Below are 17,301 nucleotides of genomic sequence, written 5' to 3' on the forward strand. Positions count from 1 at the left end.
CAGGGCAGCCCCAGAACAAGCTAGCTATCAATGCTAGCCATATTGACAAACTTGATTTGATTGAGAGATTCTGCCTCCATCAGTAAGGTGGAAGAGCAATTGAGCATGGTTCCAAAAATAAAGCTCAGGTCTACACATGTGCACTCACATGCATGCAAAAACATTTATATACGTATACATTCATATACCACACAGACAAGAAATGGAAAAATAAAAATGTAAAATAAAAATCAAAAGCATTTAGAATAGCATCAAAAATAAAAAGTACCAGAATAGGGGATTTAGCTCAGTGGTAGAGTGCTTTAGCAATCGTAGAGTCCTGGGTTAGGTCCTCAGTTCCACCAAAAAAAAAAAAAAAATACAAACTGTACAGGTTGCATGTATGCATTTACGAGTGTGTGTGTGTGTGTGTGTGTGTGTGTGTGTGTGTGTGTGTGTGTGTTACTGAAAAGGAAGCTATTAATTTGAAAGAGACCAAGGAATATATGAGAGGATTGGGAGGGGGAAATGATGTAATTATTATCTCAAATTTTTTTTTAAAAAATCTCTATAGTAAAAAAATTTCTGGAACATTATTGGGTGAGCTTTTAATTTAACTTATTTATTTTTATGTGTATAGGTCTTTAACCTGCATGTATGTCTGTAAACCATACACCTGGTGCCACTGCAGGCCCAGACAGATCCCCTAGAGCTGGAGTTACAGATGGTTGTGAGCTGTCATGTGAGTGCTGGGAATTGAACCTGGTTCTTTGGCAGAGCATCCAGTGCTCTTAACCACTGAACAGTCTCTCCAGCCCTTGTGTGCAGCTTTTAAAAGACGTAAATAAATTGGGAGTGTAGCACAGTTTTGAATGAGAAGACTCAATAGTGTAAAGATGTCATTTCACTATAAAATGACCTGTAAGTTTGATGCAGTCTTCATAAAAAACTAATGGGTAATTGACAATTGGAATTTGAGAGTTATGTAGAAATGCAAAGCCTTATAATAACCAAGAGATTTTGTCTCTCTAATGTCTTAGTTAGTTTTTTATTTTGAAATAATCATAAACTTAAACATTAGATGTCAAGGGAAGTACAGAGAATTCCTGTATGGAATTATTTTTCTCTAAGTAACTTGTACAACCATAGTGATCTTTTCAGAACTCTTACCACTTTTGTCAACAATGTCTTTTCCGTGTCTGGAATCCAGTCCAGAATCCTATCTAGCATTAGCTGTCATATAGCCTTAACGTACTCCAGCATATAGCCAAGATACCTTTACGGTATTGTAGGAGGTTGAATGCAGACACAAAATAGATGGCAAATTAAAAGAGATAATCAAAATTTTAATAAATAACTATGTTAAAGGAAATCAACAAAGATGGTGGTGAATCATTACTACTACTAGATCAGAAGGAACAAAATGGGAGAACATTTACTGAAGTAAAGGATTATTACTGTAGGAAGGAGTCATTGGACCACGCCTTGAACTTACAGCTCAGCAGGAAGAAAACCATAGATTTTAACAACCTTGACTCACTCCAGCTTTCTAATCTCCTAGACCTGATTAGAAGCTACAGGGTAAACAGGCTCAGTGATAGAAGTCATCAGTGCCAATCTCTTGCATCCCTAAGCAGGGTAGAAAAGCTATAGCGTAGTAACTATATCTGTTGGGGAAACCAGAGATTAACCAGCATATACACATGTCAAGACCTATAAAGGTTTTATAATCAAAATACTATATTCATTGGGGTTGGGGATTTAGCTCAGTGGTAGAGCGCTTGCCTAGCAAGCACAAGGCCCTGGGTTCGATCCTCAACTCCAAAAACAAAAAAATAATACTATACTCATATACAATTACATAAACCAGTAAGACAGAATAATTTTATAAACAGACAAGTTATAAATTATTATAGAGTACTGAATATAATTCTCAGAACGTGGTGCTATGTCATTTAGTTGTTCTACAGGGAAGAATAATTGACCTCTTCTTTACATGATAAACAAATCAACCATTAGTCTAAGCCAGGACTTCCTTTTTAGGGATGGGGTGGGTAGTCAAAGTCAGTTCTTTCATTGTATCTCTGGTTCACCTGGTACTTCGTGGTGCAGCTCATATGAGCTTCATACTCATGGCACTTTTTGCCTCAGCAGCCTCAGTGCAACATGATGAAACATGTCTACAAACAAACCAGTAATGTTAACCATAGGAGAAACTGTAATTTCATAAGAGGCTCATATGAATATAATCTGAACTAGCATGCCTGCATAGGTTTTGTGCAAGAATGTTTTATTTGAGGTGGGTTTTGGTTTCTGATTGTCTGGGGGTTTGGATTTGTGTATGTTGTTTTGAGACAGTATCCCAAATTGACCTGGAACTCACTATGTATATATATCCTAGGTTTGTCTCAGACTTACTGAAAGCCTGCTGCCTTAGCTTCCTGAATGCTGGTATTACAGGTGTTATCTATCACACCTGGGTAGAATGTTTATCAACACCATTTGAGCTTATTATTCTGATGGAATACTATGTATCAAATAAAAGTTAAAACACAACAACTTGCCGGGTGGTGGTGGCGCACGCCTTTAATCCCAGCACTCGGGAGGCAGAGGCAGGCGGATCTCTGTGAGTTCAAGGCCAGCCTGGTCTCCAAAGTGAGTTCCAGGAAAAGGCGCAAAGCTACACAGAGAAACCCTGTCTCGAAAAACCAAAAAAACAAACAAACAAACAAACAAAACACAACAACTTGAATTTGCTGTGTGTTCGTGCTCACATCGGCAGCACATATACTAAAATTGAATTTTCTGTGTGCTGCATACTTTTGATATGTAATCACCTATTAGTACATTATGCTCCAGCCTAATATGAGATTTGTTTAGATATGTATCTTATGTCTTTTTCATAGGATGTAACCTTGTTTCTGCCAGAGTGGGAAGATGGGCATTTCTACCTTGCTAAGTACTATGACAAATTGATGCCCATGGTAACAGACAACAAAATGGAGAAGCAAGGTGATCTCATCCGGTATATAGTCCTGCATTTTGGAAGGTGAATATGAGAACCACATATTTGAGATTAAATATGGTGAATTTAATCACATACCATAGCATATTCAGGGAGTTTTCTGTTTTACTATGCATGGATTCATTCTACCAACTTTTAAATGAGAGAGAATATTTTTCCTTTTTTCCAATGTTTAATTTGCCTTTATTTTACATGTATGAGTGTTTGCCTACTTGACTGCATGTGAGTATGTTTACCATGTGCATGTGTAGTACTCTTGGATGCCAGAAGAAGGCATTAGATCCCCTGGAACTGGAGTTACAGATGACCATGAACTGCCTTGTGGGTACTGGGAAGAGAACCTAGGTCGTCCTCTGTAAGTACAACCAGAGCTGAGCCATCTCTCTAATCCCAGAATATTTTCCTTCATACAACTTTTTTCTTAGTCTTGAAAAATGGTGTGTGTGTGTGTGTGTGTGTGTGTGTGTGTAGAAAAGATATGTAGATACAGTTTTAGAAAATCAATAGTACTGGGCTGCAAATCACTGTGTATAGTAGTATTTCAGAAGACCTTTAACTTAATATTTAACTGTTAAATTTAATGGTAATTGAGTATTTTCTCCTAGTCAAATCCTGCAAAAAATTAACATAAGGACCTTATTTTGAATTTATACTAAATAAAGAGCTTGGTTTTTTCTTAGTTTGCTTTTGAATTTTAGAAACAGAATCTTGCTTTATATCTCAGGCCATTCTTGAACTCATATTCCTCTGCCTCAGTTTGTCCACCATGCCTGTCGGGAGCCCATTCTTGAACTAGGCAGAGGATGAAATACAACTTTTTGTTTTGTTTTGTGAGGTGAGATCTTATGTAGCCCAAGCTAGTCTCAGACTCACTATGTAGCTAAGTCTGGACTTGAACTTCCTGATCCTCCTGCTGTGGTTGAAATATAACTTTTAATTTCAGATGCCAGTGTGTATGTGTGTGGAGTGTGTGTGTGTGTGTGTGTGTGTGTGTGTGTGTGTGTGTGTGGAATATATATATATGTATACATATATATGTATATATATATTCATGCTTAGTTTTTCTATTTGGCAAATTATTAATTTATAAGTAATGACATTTCATAATTCTTGTATTTATGTGCTCTTATTTTCTATTGAAGGAGTCTGACTTAATAGCAATAAATTTATTAAAATAATTCCTTATTTTTAGGTCTTATCATTACTCAGTTAAATATTTCTTTTCAGTAATTAAAGCAGTATTTATCTATCACAAGTTAAAATAACAACACTTAGCCAAATTTCTTTTTCCTAAGAAAATTTCAGTTTTTGTGAAATCTAAACTCAATTTCATTAGTTTGTTTCCATAGTTGTAATTACTAATAATTATAAATATTTTTGGTTTTCTTTATGGCTGTGTTATTAAAGGATAATTCCTGCCTTGGTGACATTTTGAAATGGAATAAGAAACAAGACAACTACTAGTTGAATTTTCTTTTCTAGAATAAACAACTTTTAAAATTTTTTCTTTACTCTTTGTATATATCAGGTCCTTAGTATATTAGAACATACTCATTACATTTCTTAAATCACACTTCAAAGAAGGAAAGCTACTTTACATTCATTTCTTCTGTCTTTTTACTGTTTCCATTTTTTATTGTTGATTTTATTTGTTTGTGGTAGGATCTTGCCTGTATAGCTGAGGCTGGCCTCTCAGTCTACCTGTCTTAGCTTCCTGAATGCTGAGATTATTAAATTTGTAGCACCACGCTCAGCTTCTACTACATACTTATAACTGTTTGGTATTGTTTTATACTGGCATTTAAAGGGTTTTTTTAAATTAGATTTCCTCATTTTATTTTATGTGTGTTTTGCCTGCATGAATGTATATGTACTATGTATGTGCTTAGAGCCTATGAAAGTCAGAAGAGGGCATCAGATCTTCTGGAAACTGGAGTTATGAATGATAATAAACCACTATGCGGGTGCTGGACATTGATCCTGGGTCTCTGCAAGAGCAAAAGTGCTCTTAACCACTGCACCACCTCTCCATCCCCTATATATTTTTAAAAGAGTAAAAATTAGCTATTATGATATATTCACTTAATAACTGAATGTGCCTTGAATAATTATGTTATTACTGCTTTAGTGTGAATTATTGTCCTCAAAAACAGTTTAATTAAGGAATGAAACCTTAAATATATAAAACACTTAGGTATGTAATAGAATTTGTTTGCAGATATAAAAATGAATGATACAAATATTAACCAAAAATATTTGCCTGGCAGGGGAGATATCATGATTACAAAGATCATGAATTATCAGGAAGATGGTTTTCCTCAGATAAGCTTAGCCATTATACTCTAGATGTGCTGACCCCCATGGTTTCTCCAAATGTGGAAAACCCACTGCATAATTTGTGGTAGTAGGAGTTTGTGTTCACACTTTTCTCCAGGAATGAATGGAGCTGTATGTGCAGCACACCAGAAATAAAGCAGACACACCTAAAAGTTATATCCTTAGGGCAAGTCTGTGGTAAAAACTCAAGCTACTGGCTTTGTGATTGCTGTTTGAATCTTAGATGGTGTTATAATAAGAACAAAACAAACCTGGAGCCAGATATTTGGGGTGAAAGCTGCAAGATCAGAGAAGCAGAGCAAGCCACAGCCACTACCTATTACCTCACCAACTCCACAAATCCTCAGACTGAAAGCCTCTGAGTCCTCACCCGAAAGGGTCTCAACTGAACTACTTTAGTTCTTGTTTCCTCATGCCTTACATACCTTTCTCTGCCCTGCCTGTCACTTCCTGGGATTAAAGACATGTGTGCTTCCCAGTACTGGGATTAGAGGTGTATGCCACCACTGCCTGGCTCTGTTTCCAGTGTGGCCTTGAACTCACAGAGATCCAGAAGGATTTCTGCCTCCTGTGTGATAGGGTTAAGGATGTGTGCCACCACTGTCTGGATTTTATGTCTAATCTAGTGGCTGCCTGTGTTCTCTGATCCTCAGGAAAGCTTTATTAGGGTACACAATATATCACCACCCATGATTATAAAAATATATCTTTTCATCATCAGCTACAAAGGAAGAAAAATGTAGAAATGTAATTTTCTAGAAATACAATGATTAGGCCTGCCCAAGCTTATTGCCATGGAATACAAATGAAGGTACAGATTGTAAGGACCATTTGAAGGAAGTATTAAAAGACTTTGACTAAGTCTCAAAACATCCATACTTGTTAATGCTACCTGAATACTTTATCAAGAAAAGATAAATCGGGGAGGGAATAACTACTAGGAAGAAATATCAGTACCATTGTTTCAGGGGCTAGGGGTATATCTCAGTAGGTAGGGTGCTTGCTTTGCATACATGAAGCCCTGGGTTTGATATGTGGCACCAAAGAAAGACCCACGCCCGTAGTCTCTGGCTTAGGAGATAGAGGCAGAGGATTCAGGGTCTCATCCTCCACTGCATACTGAGGTCAAAACCGGAGAGATGGCTAACTATGAGATACCATAGGTTTTTTGTCTGAAGGCTGTACATAACTGAAGTGGTAGTTTAAGACTTTAAATTCTAATTCATATAATCTAAAAGGACTGTGTTAATCATATTTCTCACTTATATAATTGCAGATCTCTTCAGTATGGAAATCAGTTCATCTATCAGTCAATGCCACGAATGTTATCATTATGGCTTGATTTTGGTGCTAAGGCATACGAATGGGAAAAAGGTATAATTCTTTATATAAAAATTTTAAGACACTAGAAAAAATTATAACTTTGCTATAAAATAACATTTGGCATTACAATCTCACTTACAAAAAACAGTAATAAGTTTGATAATTAAAATGTTATAATGTTGTAAGAAACAAAGGATGGGGGCTGGAGAGATGGCTCAGCAATTAAGAGCTCATACTGCTCTTGAAGAAGATCTGAGTTTAATGCCAGCACTCATGTCAGGCAGTAGATCCAAAGCTGCTATCCTCCACAGGTACCACTATTGAAAAACAAGTTTTTTGAAAAGAAATAAAGTATGAAAAGAAAGGGAAAGATAGACTTTTAAAGTGGTTGTGATTCAGGAATGAAAAGTAATAGTCTTCATTTTTTGATAACTCTAACACTTTGAAAGATATCAGTTTAAGCATGTAATTCACCCTAAAATTTACAGTGGATGATAAAACCAAATGCCTCTTAGACCTAAATGCTTTTCTCATTTACGCAAACAATCCAGCACACTAGCTGTGGGCATGCAGATAGTGTATTTTAAAGGCAGTTTATCACATTTTTTTTTCTGTGAATGGAATTAATGCACTGATGTTTTATTTTGTTTTTTTCCTGTCTCAAACTGTTTTCCCCCCGTAGGTGGCCGTTCTGATCGTATGCAAATGAGAAATGATTTGGCTAAAATAAATAGCGTTCTCACAGAGCACACAAATCGGTTAGCTCCATATCAGTTTTTGACTGCTTTTTCACAGTTGATCTCTCGAATTTGTCATTCTCATGATGAAGTGTTTGTTGTCTTGATGGAAATAATAGCCAAGGTGTTTCTGGCCTATCCTCAGCAAGCAATGTGGATGATGACAGCTGTGTCAAAGGTAATGTTTGTTAGTCGCCACAGTGTCTCCTAACACTTATGGCAGATTCTAAAAGCAAATATATAAATACTAGTTCCAGGGTTCTGACCTATATTAAAGATGGTAATTTTTAAATACTTTCTAACAGAGAAAAATTTTACCTTGTTTAAATATTTTGAGATACTTATCAAATGAGAATTGACCAGTATGTTAAGATTGAAGACTTGAACATGTTTTTTCCTCATGAAGTTTTTTGTAAATAGTTATGATAACTAGTTTTTTAGAGATTTTTGTATATGAATATTTTGCTTGGATGTATATCTGTGCACCATTTGCATGCCTGGTGCCCACCAAGGTCAGAAAAAGGTGTTGGATCCACTGGAATTGGAATTGTAAATGGTTGTAAGTTGCCATGTGAGTACTGGGAATTGAACCTAGGTCCTCTGTGAAAACAACTGCTCTTAATCGCTAAGCCATTTCTCCAGGCCTATGATTCCTTTCTTTTCCTGAGTATTTTAATTCAAAATTTTTAGTATAATACTAAAACAAGGACTGTATTATTTATTAGTGGGCATGTATACATTGATTAGTATATTTAATGGGTAAATATTATAGAAAAGTTAGTATACAAATAAAAAGAAAATTAAAATTCAGACTATTCATTAGTATTTTCTTATAACTTATATATATTTTCTAATCATATTTTAACAGTAAATTTTAAATTGACAATTTCATATTTTCACTCAAATATTAAATAATTAACTTTAACATTAGATAAACTATATTAATATTCTTTGAAAACACATTTTAGTATTTGGATAAAATTGTAAAATAACTAAGCATTCATTAAATCATTAAGTTTTTTGTTTGCTTTATATTTTTCTTTTCTTTTGTTTTTTGTTTGTTTTGCTACATCTCTTAATATCAAATTCTTTCTTCTGTGTAGATCCCATCAAGGAAATTCACTGGTTATAGGATTAAAATTTCTTTTTTTTTTTTTTTTTTTTTTTAAAGATTTATTTATTATGTATACAATGTTCTGTCTGCATGTATGCCTGCTGGCCAGAAGAGGGCACCAGATCTCATTACAGATGGTTGGGAGCCACCATGTGGTTGCTGGGAATTGAACTCAGGACCTTTGGAAGAGCAGTCAGTGCTCTTAACCTCTGAGCCATCTCTCCAGCCCCCTAAAATTTCTTTATGGCTCTCTTGATGTTATCAAATTGACTTCCTGTATCCTTATCATTATAAACTCACATTATGAGTATTGTTTTAAGTTGATCTTGCCAATCAGGTTTCATATATAATTGGCTCTACTTTTTTTTTTTAATTGACAGTCTTCTTATCCCATGCGTGTGAACAGATGCAAAGAAATTCTTACCAAAGCTATCCATATGAAAAAGTCTTTGGAAAAGTTTGTTGGAGATGCAACTCGCCTCACAGACAAGCTACTAGAATTGTGCAACAAATCGGTACTGTCACAGGTCTTACTGCTTATCAACCAATGTTAGATAATGTTATACAAGAACTTATATGTAATTTGAGCTGTTTTTTCATTAAAAATTTTAAGTAATCAGTATACATGTATCAAAATGTATCAAATGGTATATTTTAATGAATCTTTTCTACCTCCTCCCCTATTCTTCATAGTACTAGAGACTGAACTGGAAACCTGATCTTGCTAAGCAAGGGTTTTACCACTGAGCTTCACCTCTACCCCTATATAATTTATCTTAATAAATCTGTTTTTTAAACTTGTAACTTGTATGTCCCTTTTCCAGATATCCTCTGCATTTCTGAATTTTTCTGAAAATAATACTTTTAATACTTTTCAATAGTTTTAAGTAAATGATTAAATCAACCATAAAAATCTGTGTAAAATATATTAAAGCAGTTCTGATTATATTGTCATATCCTTAAGTTTTGAAAACTCATATACTAACCTATATATATGATAGAAAAGAGAATGGAGGATTTTTTATTAGTTGGTTGCCTTTTATGTAGTGTTAGATTATTGAACCCAAGGCCTTGTGCATAATAGGCAATAACTTTACCCATGAGCTTTAGCCCAAGCCCCTGATTTTCATTCTTTCAGTATGTATTTCATTGCACAGGGATTGTGCTGAGGAAACAAAGACAACTAATAGAAACCTGCCTTGAATTGCTGACAGATTTGTAGGAAAACATGCAGATGGCTATCGTTTGGAGTAGTAAGCATTATTTTCAGTATACTTGTGACTGAAGTAGGGAGGTGGTTAAAGGAGTGTCCACTTCTGTGTACGGAATTAGGGTAGGAAACAAAACAAAAGACTGTAGGAGAGATAAAAGTGTCTGGAGGATTATTAAAGGGAGAGGTTCTTGATTAGGTGAATAGCTAGTGTCCCTTGACAAATAATCAAAATCCATTAATCATTTCTAGGTAAAAAGAGAACAGGTGACCCTATTTTTCTTCCTCTTCTCATGAATGAACTCTTCTCAAAAGGATAGTCGCTCATTATTTCCATTAATTGTACTTGATCTCTTATGTACTTGACACTAGGGAAAGCTGTTATTTTATAGATACTGGCCTTGTGAGTACTTTTCAGATTAAGTGCTTAGTTCTTCATCTGAAACATTCATGGCAAACTACATGTAGGAATTCAATCTTTTTCTGATTTTAAAGGTACTCATACCTTATATTGGATATTGTAACTGATGGTAATCTGTTGGAATATCCCATAATCAAACACAAATTGCATTGATCTTTACACTAAGAAATTCAGGTATCATTTTATTGCTAAATGAGATTTGATAACCAAAAAATTATTTATAGATTTTCTCATGTCTGATAATAATAGGTCTCTGGTTTCTACTAATCTCCTTCAGTCATTAGACACTCCTATGATAAAAGAATTTTTATTTATGAGGTAAAAGAGGTTTAAATGAGATGATTAAAAATACTTAGGACATTGCACACTGCTGAGCAATTGAGATTGTAAAAATGAAACGTTTACTGTGCTTAAAGTTCTCTAAATCAAGGTAAATTCAGAAAAATTGAAATATACTGTTTGTGTTGATTTTTTTTTTTCAGGTTGATGGAAGTAATTCTACATTAAGCATGAGCACTCACTTTAAAATGCTTAAAAAACTGGTAGAAGACCCAACATTTAGTGAAATCCTCATTCCTTTGCAGTCAGTCATGATACCTACTCTTCCATCAATTTTGGGTGCCCATGCTAATCATGACCCATTTCCTGGACATTGGGCCTATCTTGCAGGCTTCGATGATGTGGTAAACTTCAGTTTTATATAAGTATAATTTTTTAATGTAGTTAAGCTTACAACTTCAAATTAAGGTAAAAATCTAACTGAATTTATTTGCAAAGAAAATCCTAGAAATGTAGAAAAATGGAATTGTCTTGTACTGTGGTACAAAGTTAAGTGTTAAGGAATTATAACCAGCCTTCACATGCTCATATTTCACTATGACTGTGTTTTCATAATTTTATTTTCCTATATTTTCTTTTGTCTTAAAAAATGGAGAGCAGATAAACAAAATGTGTTTGATTTGCTTCTTATGAGGAACCAAAATTCATATAACTTTTTTTTTTTTTTTTAAAGTTCTATCTCTTTTTTTTTTTTTTTTTTTTTTTTAGATTTATTTATTTATCATGCATACAGTGTTCTGTCTGCATATGTCCCTGCAGGCCAGAAGAGGGCACCAGATCTCATTACAGGTGGTTGTGAGCCACCATGTGGTTGCTGGGAATTGAACTCAGGACCTCTGGGAGAGCAGTCGGTGCTCTTAACCACTGAGCCATCTCTCCAGCCCTCATATAACTTTTTATTGTCCATGTGTGCACGAGTTAATGTGAGCATGTGCCATAGCCCACAGGTGGTCAGTGGATAACCTCAAGTGTTGGTCCTTACCTTCCACTTTGTTTCAGACAGAATTTTAGGCTGGGTAGCCCATGAGCTTCCCACGGTTCTCCTGGTTCTGCCTCCCATCTCACCAGAAAGCACTGGATCATAGTCATGCTCCAAACTCTGGTCTTCACACTTGGGTAGCAAGTACTCCACTCACTGAACATCTCCTCAGCCCATCCCTGTTTTTTAAATGCACTGCTGGGAATGAACCTGTGCCCTCTTCCTGCTAGGCATAACCTTTTCTTCTGTTCCAACTGCCCACCCATGAAACGTGGCTATAAAGGAATGTTTATTTTAAGGAAATAGTGCTGGAGTACTTCTAGGGGAAACTTTGGAAAACTCCCTATTGATTCCAAATTTTCTATGGCTTAGAACATTTTAAAACTTTTAATAATCATTTACATTTTACATTATAATAACCATGTTTTGTTTTTAACTTAAGCAGTATTTTTTAATTTACTCATGAGGTAAGCTTCATTTTGGAAATTTTTTTCAAAAGCAAATTACTTTCAATTTATAAACTTATCTTTGAACATTTATATGATGTATTTTGATAATACCTTTCCAAAATTATAAATGTTTTGGTATGTAAAATTTTGTGACTGCTTTGAAAGGACTACCTGAATATGCATGTGTAAGTACCTGTTTTGTTGACAAAAGTCAGGGTTTGTTTTTGGTTTTGTTTTGTTTTTTTACTTCATATCCATTCAATCTTATTTTTTGGGGGGTGGGGTGGTTTTGAGACAGGGTTTTTATATGTAACAGTCCTGGTTGTCCTGGAACTCACTCTGTAGTAGACCTTGAACTTGACAACCTTATTTTTTAGCTTCTAGGTAGCTAAGGTAAAAGGAAATTTTGAAATACTTATTTACTACTTATTCCCACTTACTCTTTTTTTATTATGATGCATAACTCAATATTTTTAATATTCAAATTTAACAAAAAATTCCAGCCTTGTCTTAAATATAACATTCATTATTTTTTAGGTAGAAATTCTTTCTTCACTTCAGAAACCAAAGAAGATCTCTTTAAAGGGCTCAGATGGAAAGTTCTATATCATGATGTGTAAACCAAAAGATGACTTGAGGAAAGACTGTAGACTAATGGAATTCAATTCTTTGATTAACAAGGTTGGAAATAGTTTGCTTTTTTTAAGATTTTTTAATTATTATTATTCTCAGTATGTGTATGTGCACATGAGTATAGGTGTCTGCTAAGGCAGGAGGCATGAGATTCCCTGGAGCTGGAGTTATAGATGGCTGTGAGCCACCTGAGACAGGTACTGAGAACCGAATTTGGGTCCTCAAGAAGAGCAGCAAGTGCTCTTACCTGCTTAGCCGTCTGTCCAGCCCCATTGCTTTTATTTTAGAATTAGGAAAATAATAGTCATAGTAATGTGGACTTCTCAGTAGGTGGTTAGATCACTCTTGAAATGTATGTTTTCATTTTCTCTCTCTCTCTCTCTCTCTCTCTCTCTCTTTTTTCTTTTTTGGTTTTTCAAGACAAGGCTTCTCTGTGTAGTTTTGGTGCCTGTCCTGGATCTCGCTCTGTAGACCTGGCTGGCCTTGAACTCACAGAGATCCGCCTGGCTCTGCCTCCCGAGTGCTGGGATTAGAAGGCATGCGCCACCACCGCCCAGCTTCATTTTCTCATTTTTAAAAATTTATTTTTATTTTATGTGTATTGGTATTTTGCCTTCATGTATGTCTTTGTGATGGTGCCAGGTTCCCTGGAACTGGAGATACAGACAGTTGTGAGCTGCCATGTGGGTGCTGGGAATTGAACCCCAGTCCTCTGGAAGAGCATCTTAACTGCTGAGCCATCTCTCCAGGCCTCATTTTCTCATTTTTTGTGATAAAATATGCATAATATCACTTAAATCAAGTATATATTTCAGTGTCATTGAGTGTATTCACATTGTTGTACAACCATCTTCACTATACCTTTCAAAGATTTTATATTAGTATTACAAATTGAAACTTGTCTATTAAACCATAACTCTCCATTTCTTCTCCGAATCAGTCTTTAACAACCACAATTGTACTTTGTACCTCCATTAACGTCACCACTTTGGGTACCTTATATAAATGGTCCTTTTGTGACTGGCTTGTTTCCCTCAGCAGCATGTCTTCAAGATTAGAGTTTCCTTCCATTTAAAACTCAATAATATTGTAATTAAGGAACATTCTACATCTTTATCTATTTTTCCATGAGTTTCTTCCATGTGATATTTTGAATGAGTATACCAGTATCTGTTCAAGTCCCTTTTATCAGATTTTTGGATATATACATAGATTTAAATTGTCTACTTCTGTTAACTTTTAACAATTATGGTTTTGTTTATAGAGAAGAACATAAGACATTTCCTTAAAAAAGGAAAATATTTTCTGTTTAATGGTTTGTATAAAACAGTCTACTTATCTAGTCTTGGGCTTTGTGTTTCAGCGCTAGAAAAAATCAGGTTCTGTTTGTATGACTTCACTGTTCAAAAGTAATCATTAGCATTTTTTCCTGTTCTGTTGGTAAGTGTGCTATCTGTCTCAAAGAAATATGGGAAATCTGGCTAACCAGGAATGGTGGTGGTAGCACCATTTATAAAGGAGCCTGAAGCAGGAAGATTTCACGCATAGATAGGCTACAAAGAATCTTGACCTTGACTTAAATGTAGTACTCATCATCTTTAGCTAAAAATTCTTGTGTCTGTTCACAAGCCCTTTAGATCTGTTTTAAAAAAAAAAAAGTCAAATACATCATGATATGTAAGTGAAAATTGACTGAGGATTGTAAATTAATCGAATTCAATTATTTGATTAGTAAATTTTATAAACAAGACCTAGAGTCAAAATAAAAAGTCAATTATATAGTGTTGTCTATTTTGAATTTTTCTTCAGACAGGCATTTATAACTACATAGCATGAACAGTTGTGGGTTGGGGATGCTGGATAAGAATGCTGAGGTCTGGGCTCAAGCTTCCCCTGCCCCTCCTCCCAAAAGACAATGTAGACTGTGCTTGCTTTAACCAAATGTAATTTAAATTTAAAAGGTAATACAAATGGTCATTTCAAAGGCAATATAGTGAAAATTAATTTTCACTTAAAATGTTGCTTAGATAAATGTTTCTTCATAGATGATTAAACCATTAATACCAGAGCTCCTTCAGTGTTTTTCTGATTTAAGTGTCAGATGGGCTGGCTTTAGTTTGTTAACTTAGTGGTAGTAAGTTTTAATACTACTGTTAAGGCTTCTTGTTAGCATGGTCAAAGAAGAAAATGTGAAGTTTCTAACCATGTTGGCTGTAGAGGTTAGACCGATTTGTACAGGAGCTTCTGTCATACTGTTTCCTGGCATTGGTGACAACTACTTATTCTTAAAGATTTTTTGTTTTGTGTGCTTCTTTTGTTTTTGTTCTTCTCTTTTTTTTTTTTTTTTTTTTAAGTTTGAGATCCCAGATTCTCCTTGAACTGGCTATGTAGTCACGGGTGACCTTGTAGTCCTGATCCCCTGCCTCCACCTCTCAGTGCTGGGATTTGAGGTATATACTACCTGGCCTGGCTTAAATGATGATTTTTGGTCAGTTGATCACATTTCTGAAAGGAACAGGTTAATTGTTAGAGAAATGTGCTAAGTTTCCTTCAAAAAGTTCCAGAATTAAACATTCTGTTTGTCCATACCTGGTATATCAGGATTCATCAAATGAGACATAAAGCTGTCTTCTATCAAATGATAACTTCGAAATAAAACAATTATAATTAAATATAAGAATATGAAAGAAATTTTGATATCATACAACTCATGCTTTTCTTCATATTTTTATTATAATTATTTTTTGATACATTTTCATTCCATTCCATTTTTTGATATAGTCCTCTTGGAGGGAGCATTGTCAGCCTAGACAAGAGAATTTAAACTGTATGTATTTATCCACAGACTTACATGCATTATAGGGTTTTAATTCTTTAAAAAAATTTATTCTTCTCTCATATGTTGCATCCTGACTGCATTTCCTCTTCCTTCTCCCCTCCCAGTGCCTTTCCCCATCACATTCCCTCTACCCTAGATCCACTCCTCCTCTTTTCTCTTCAGAAAAGGGCTGGCCTCCCAAGGATATCAACCAGTCATGGCATGTCAAGTTCTAATAAAACTAGACACTTCCCCTAGTATTAAAGCTGGACAAGACAAGCCAGTAGGAAGAAAAGGTTTCAAAAGCAGGCAAAAGAGTAAGAGACAGTTCCCACATCCACTGTTAGGAGTCCTACAGGAACACCGAGCTGCACAACTAACACATGTGCAGAGGGTATAGGTCTGACCATGCAGCCTCCCTGACTGTCGGTTGAGTCACTGTGATTCCCTATGAGCCCTGGTTAGTTGATTCTGTTGGCCGCTTTTTTCCTCCTCCTCCTCCTCCTTTTTTTTTTTTTAAGCAGGATTTCTCTGTAACAGCCCTGGCTGTTCTGGAACTCACTCTGTAGACCAGGCTGGCCTTGAATTCACAGAATACACCTGCCTCTGCCTGCCAAGTGCTGAGATTAAAGGCGAGCGCCACCACTGCCCGGCTCTGTTGGCCATTTTCTTGTGGTGTCTTGACCCCTCTGGCTCCTATAATCCTTTCTTGCCCTCTTCAGCAGAATTCTCCAAGTTCTGCCTAATATTTGGCTGTGGGTCTCTGCCTCTGCTTTATCAGTTGCTGGATGGAGCTTCTCTGTTAATGCTTAGGCTAGACTTTTTTGTTTTTTTTAATAAATAGTATGATTCCTTATGACATTTACAGAGAGGAAGGTAAATAACAGTAAGGATTTCTTGTTTAATTTTACCTAAAAGCATCAGTCTCTGTGCTTAAATACTAAACATTAATGATGTCTGTAGTGCAGTAGAAAATAAAACAATGTATTTTGTTGTTATGGTTACAGATAATATCTTTCAAATATGGTGTTCTGTTACAATAATAGTGAAGAATAAAAAAGGGACTCCACAAGGCATTTTAAGGTTAAGAGGTAGAATAGGGAAATGACCCTATAGCTTCCTCCTCTAACTTTCAGAATTATTCATTAAAGGGTTCCATCAGCACTTTTCCTAGGAAGTGAACAATATTTAGATACATTTGACATAACAGGTATTGAGTACTATTTGTTTTTCATTTCTATGTTTTTCATAGAGCTTAAGAAAAGATGCAGAATCACGTCGACGAGAACTTCATATCCGAACATATGCAGTTATTCCACTGAATGATGAATGTGGGATTATTGAATGGGTGAACAACACTGCTGGCTTGAGACCTATTCTTACCAAACTATATAAGGAAAAGGGTATTATATTCATTTTTACGGTAGAAGTGTATACTATGGGTTTGTTAGCTACAAACACTGGAAATACAAATATAATAGTTTTTAATCATATCAATGCACATATTTTTACCTAAGCCTAGTGAACTTTATAGTCTATATACAGAAGCATGTAAGGTCTTCTTTCCTCCCTTTCTTTCTTTGACTCTTTTTTTTTTGAACACTTTATTATTCTGAAATATTTGTTAGCAATTCTAAAATTACTTCATATGCCTTTAGCAAATAAGTAAATATTAGGTGAATAATGAGAGATAGTTTTCTCACTATCAGAGAAAGGAAAATATTTGGTTGGATTAGAAGGCTGTCCTAACTTGAGGTAACTTTAGCAAAAATAATATTAATAGTTATTAATTATAACCCATGAGAGAAAATAAGTATACCTTCATAGTGATGTAAACATATACTTTCATAAATAGGTAAGTAGGACAAGCTCTTTATTATATTAAAATGGAATGAATAAATGCAGGACTGAGGAAATAGATTATTACTAATTAGTAA

The 17,301-nt window shown here is 35.1% G+C and overlaps 1 protein-coding gene and 1 pseudogene across 3 annotated transcripts in view; both read left to right on the forward strand.

Annotated features, from left to right (window-relative positions):
* Atr (ATR checkpoint kinase) overlaps positions 1-17,301 on the forward strand; it is a 111,311-nt gene that overhangs the window by 81,147 nt on the left and 12,863 nt on the right. For all 3 annotated transcript variants that reach the window (XM_006975175.4, XM_042281446.2, XM_076576837.1), the window contains exons 36-42: positions 2,886-3,028; positions 6,618-6,715; positions 7,347-7,579; positions 8,896-9,030; positions 10,629-10,829; positions 12,451-12,594; positions 16,617-16,767. In XM_006975175.4, the coding sequence (XP_006975237.2) occupies positions 2,886-3,028; positions 6,618-6,715; positions 7,347-7,579; positions 8,896-9,030; positions 10,629-10,829; positions 12,451-12,594; positions 16,617-16,767 (1,105 nt within the window). The remainder of the gene's footprint in view (positions 1-2,885; positions 3,029-6,617; positions 6,716-7,346; positions 7,580-8,895; positions 9,031-10,628; positions 10,830-12,450; positions 12,595-16,616; positions 16,768-17,301) is intronic.
* On the forward strand, positions 5,257-5,438 carry LOC121831260 (U1 spliceosomal RNA; annotated as a pseudogene).

Source organism: Peromyscus maniculatus, chromosome 7 (genome assembly GCF_049852395.1).
Source record: "Peromyscus maniculatus bairdii isolate BWxNUB_F1_BW_parent chromosome 7, HU_Pman_BW_mat_3.1, whole genome shotgun sequence".
NCBI classification, from domain to species: Eukaryota; Metazoa; Chordata; class Mammalia; order Rodentia; family Cricetidae; genus Peromyscus; species Peromyscus maniculatus.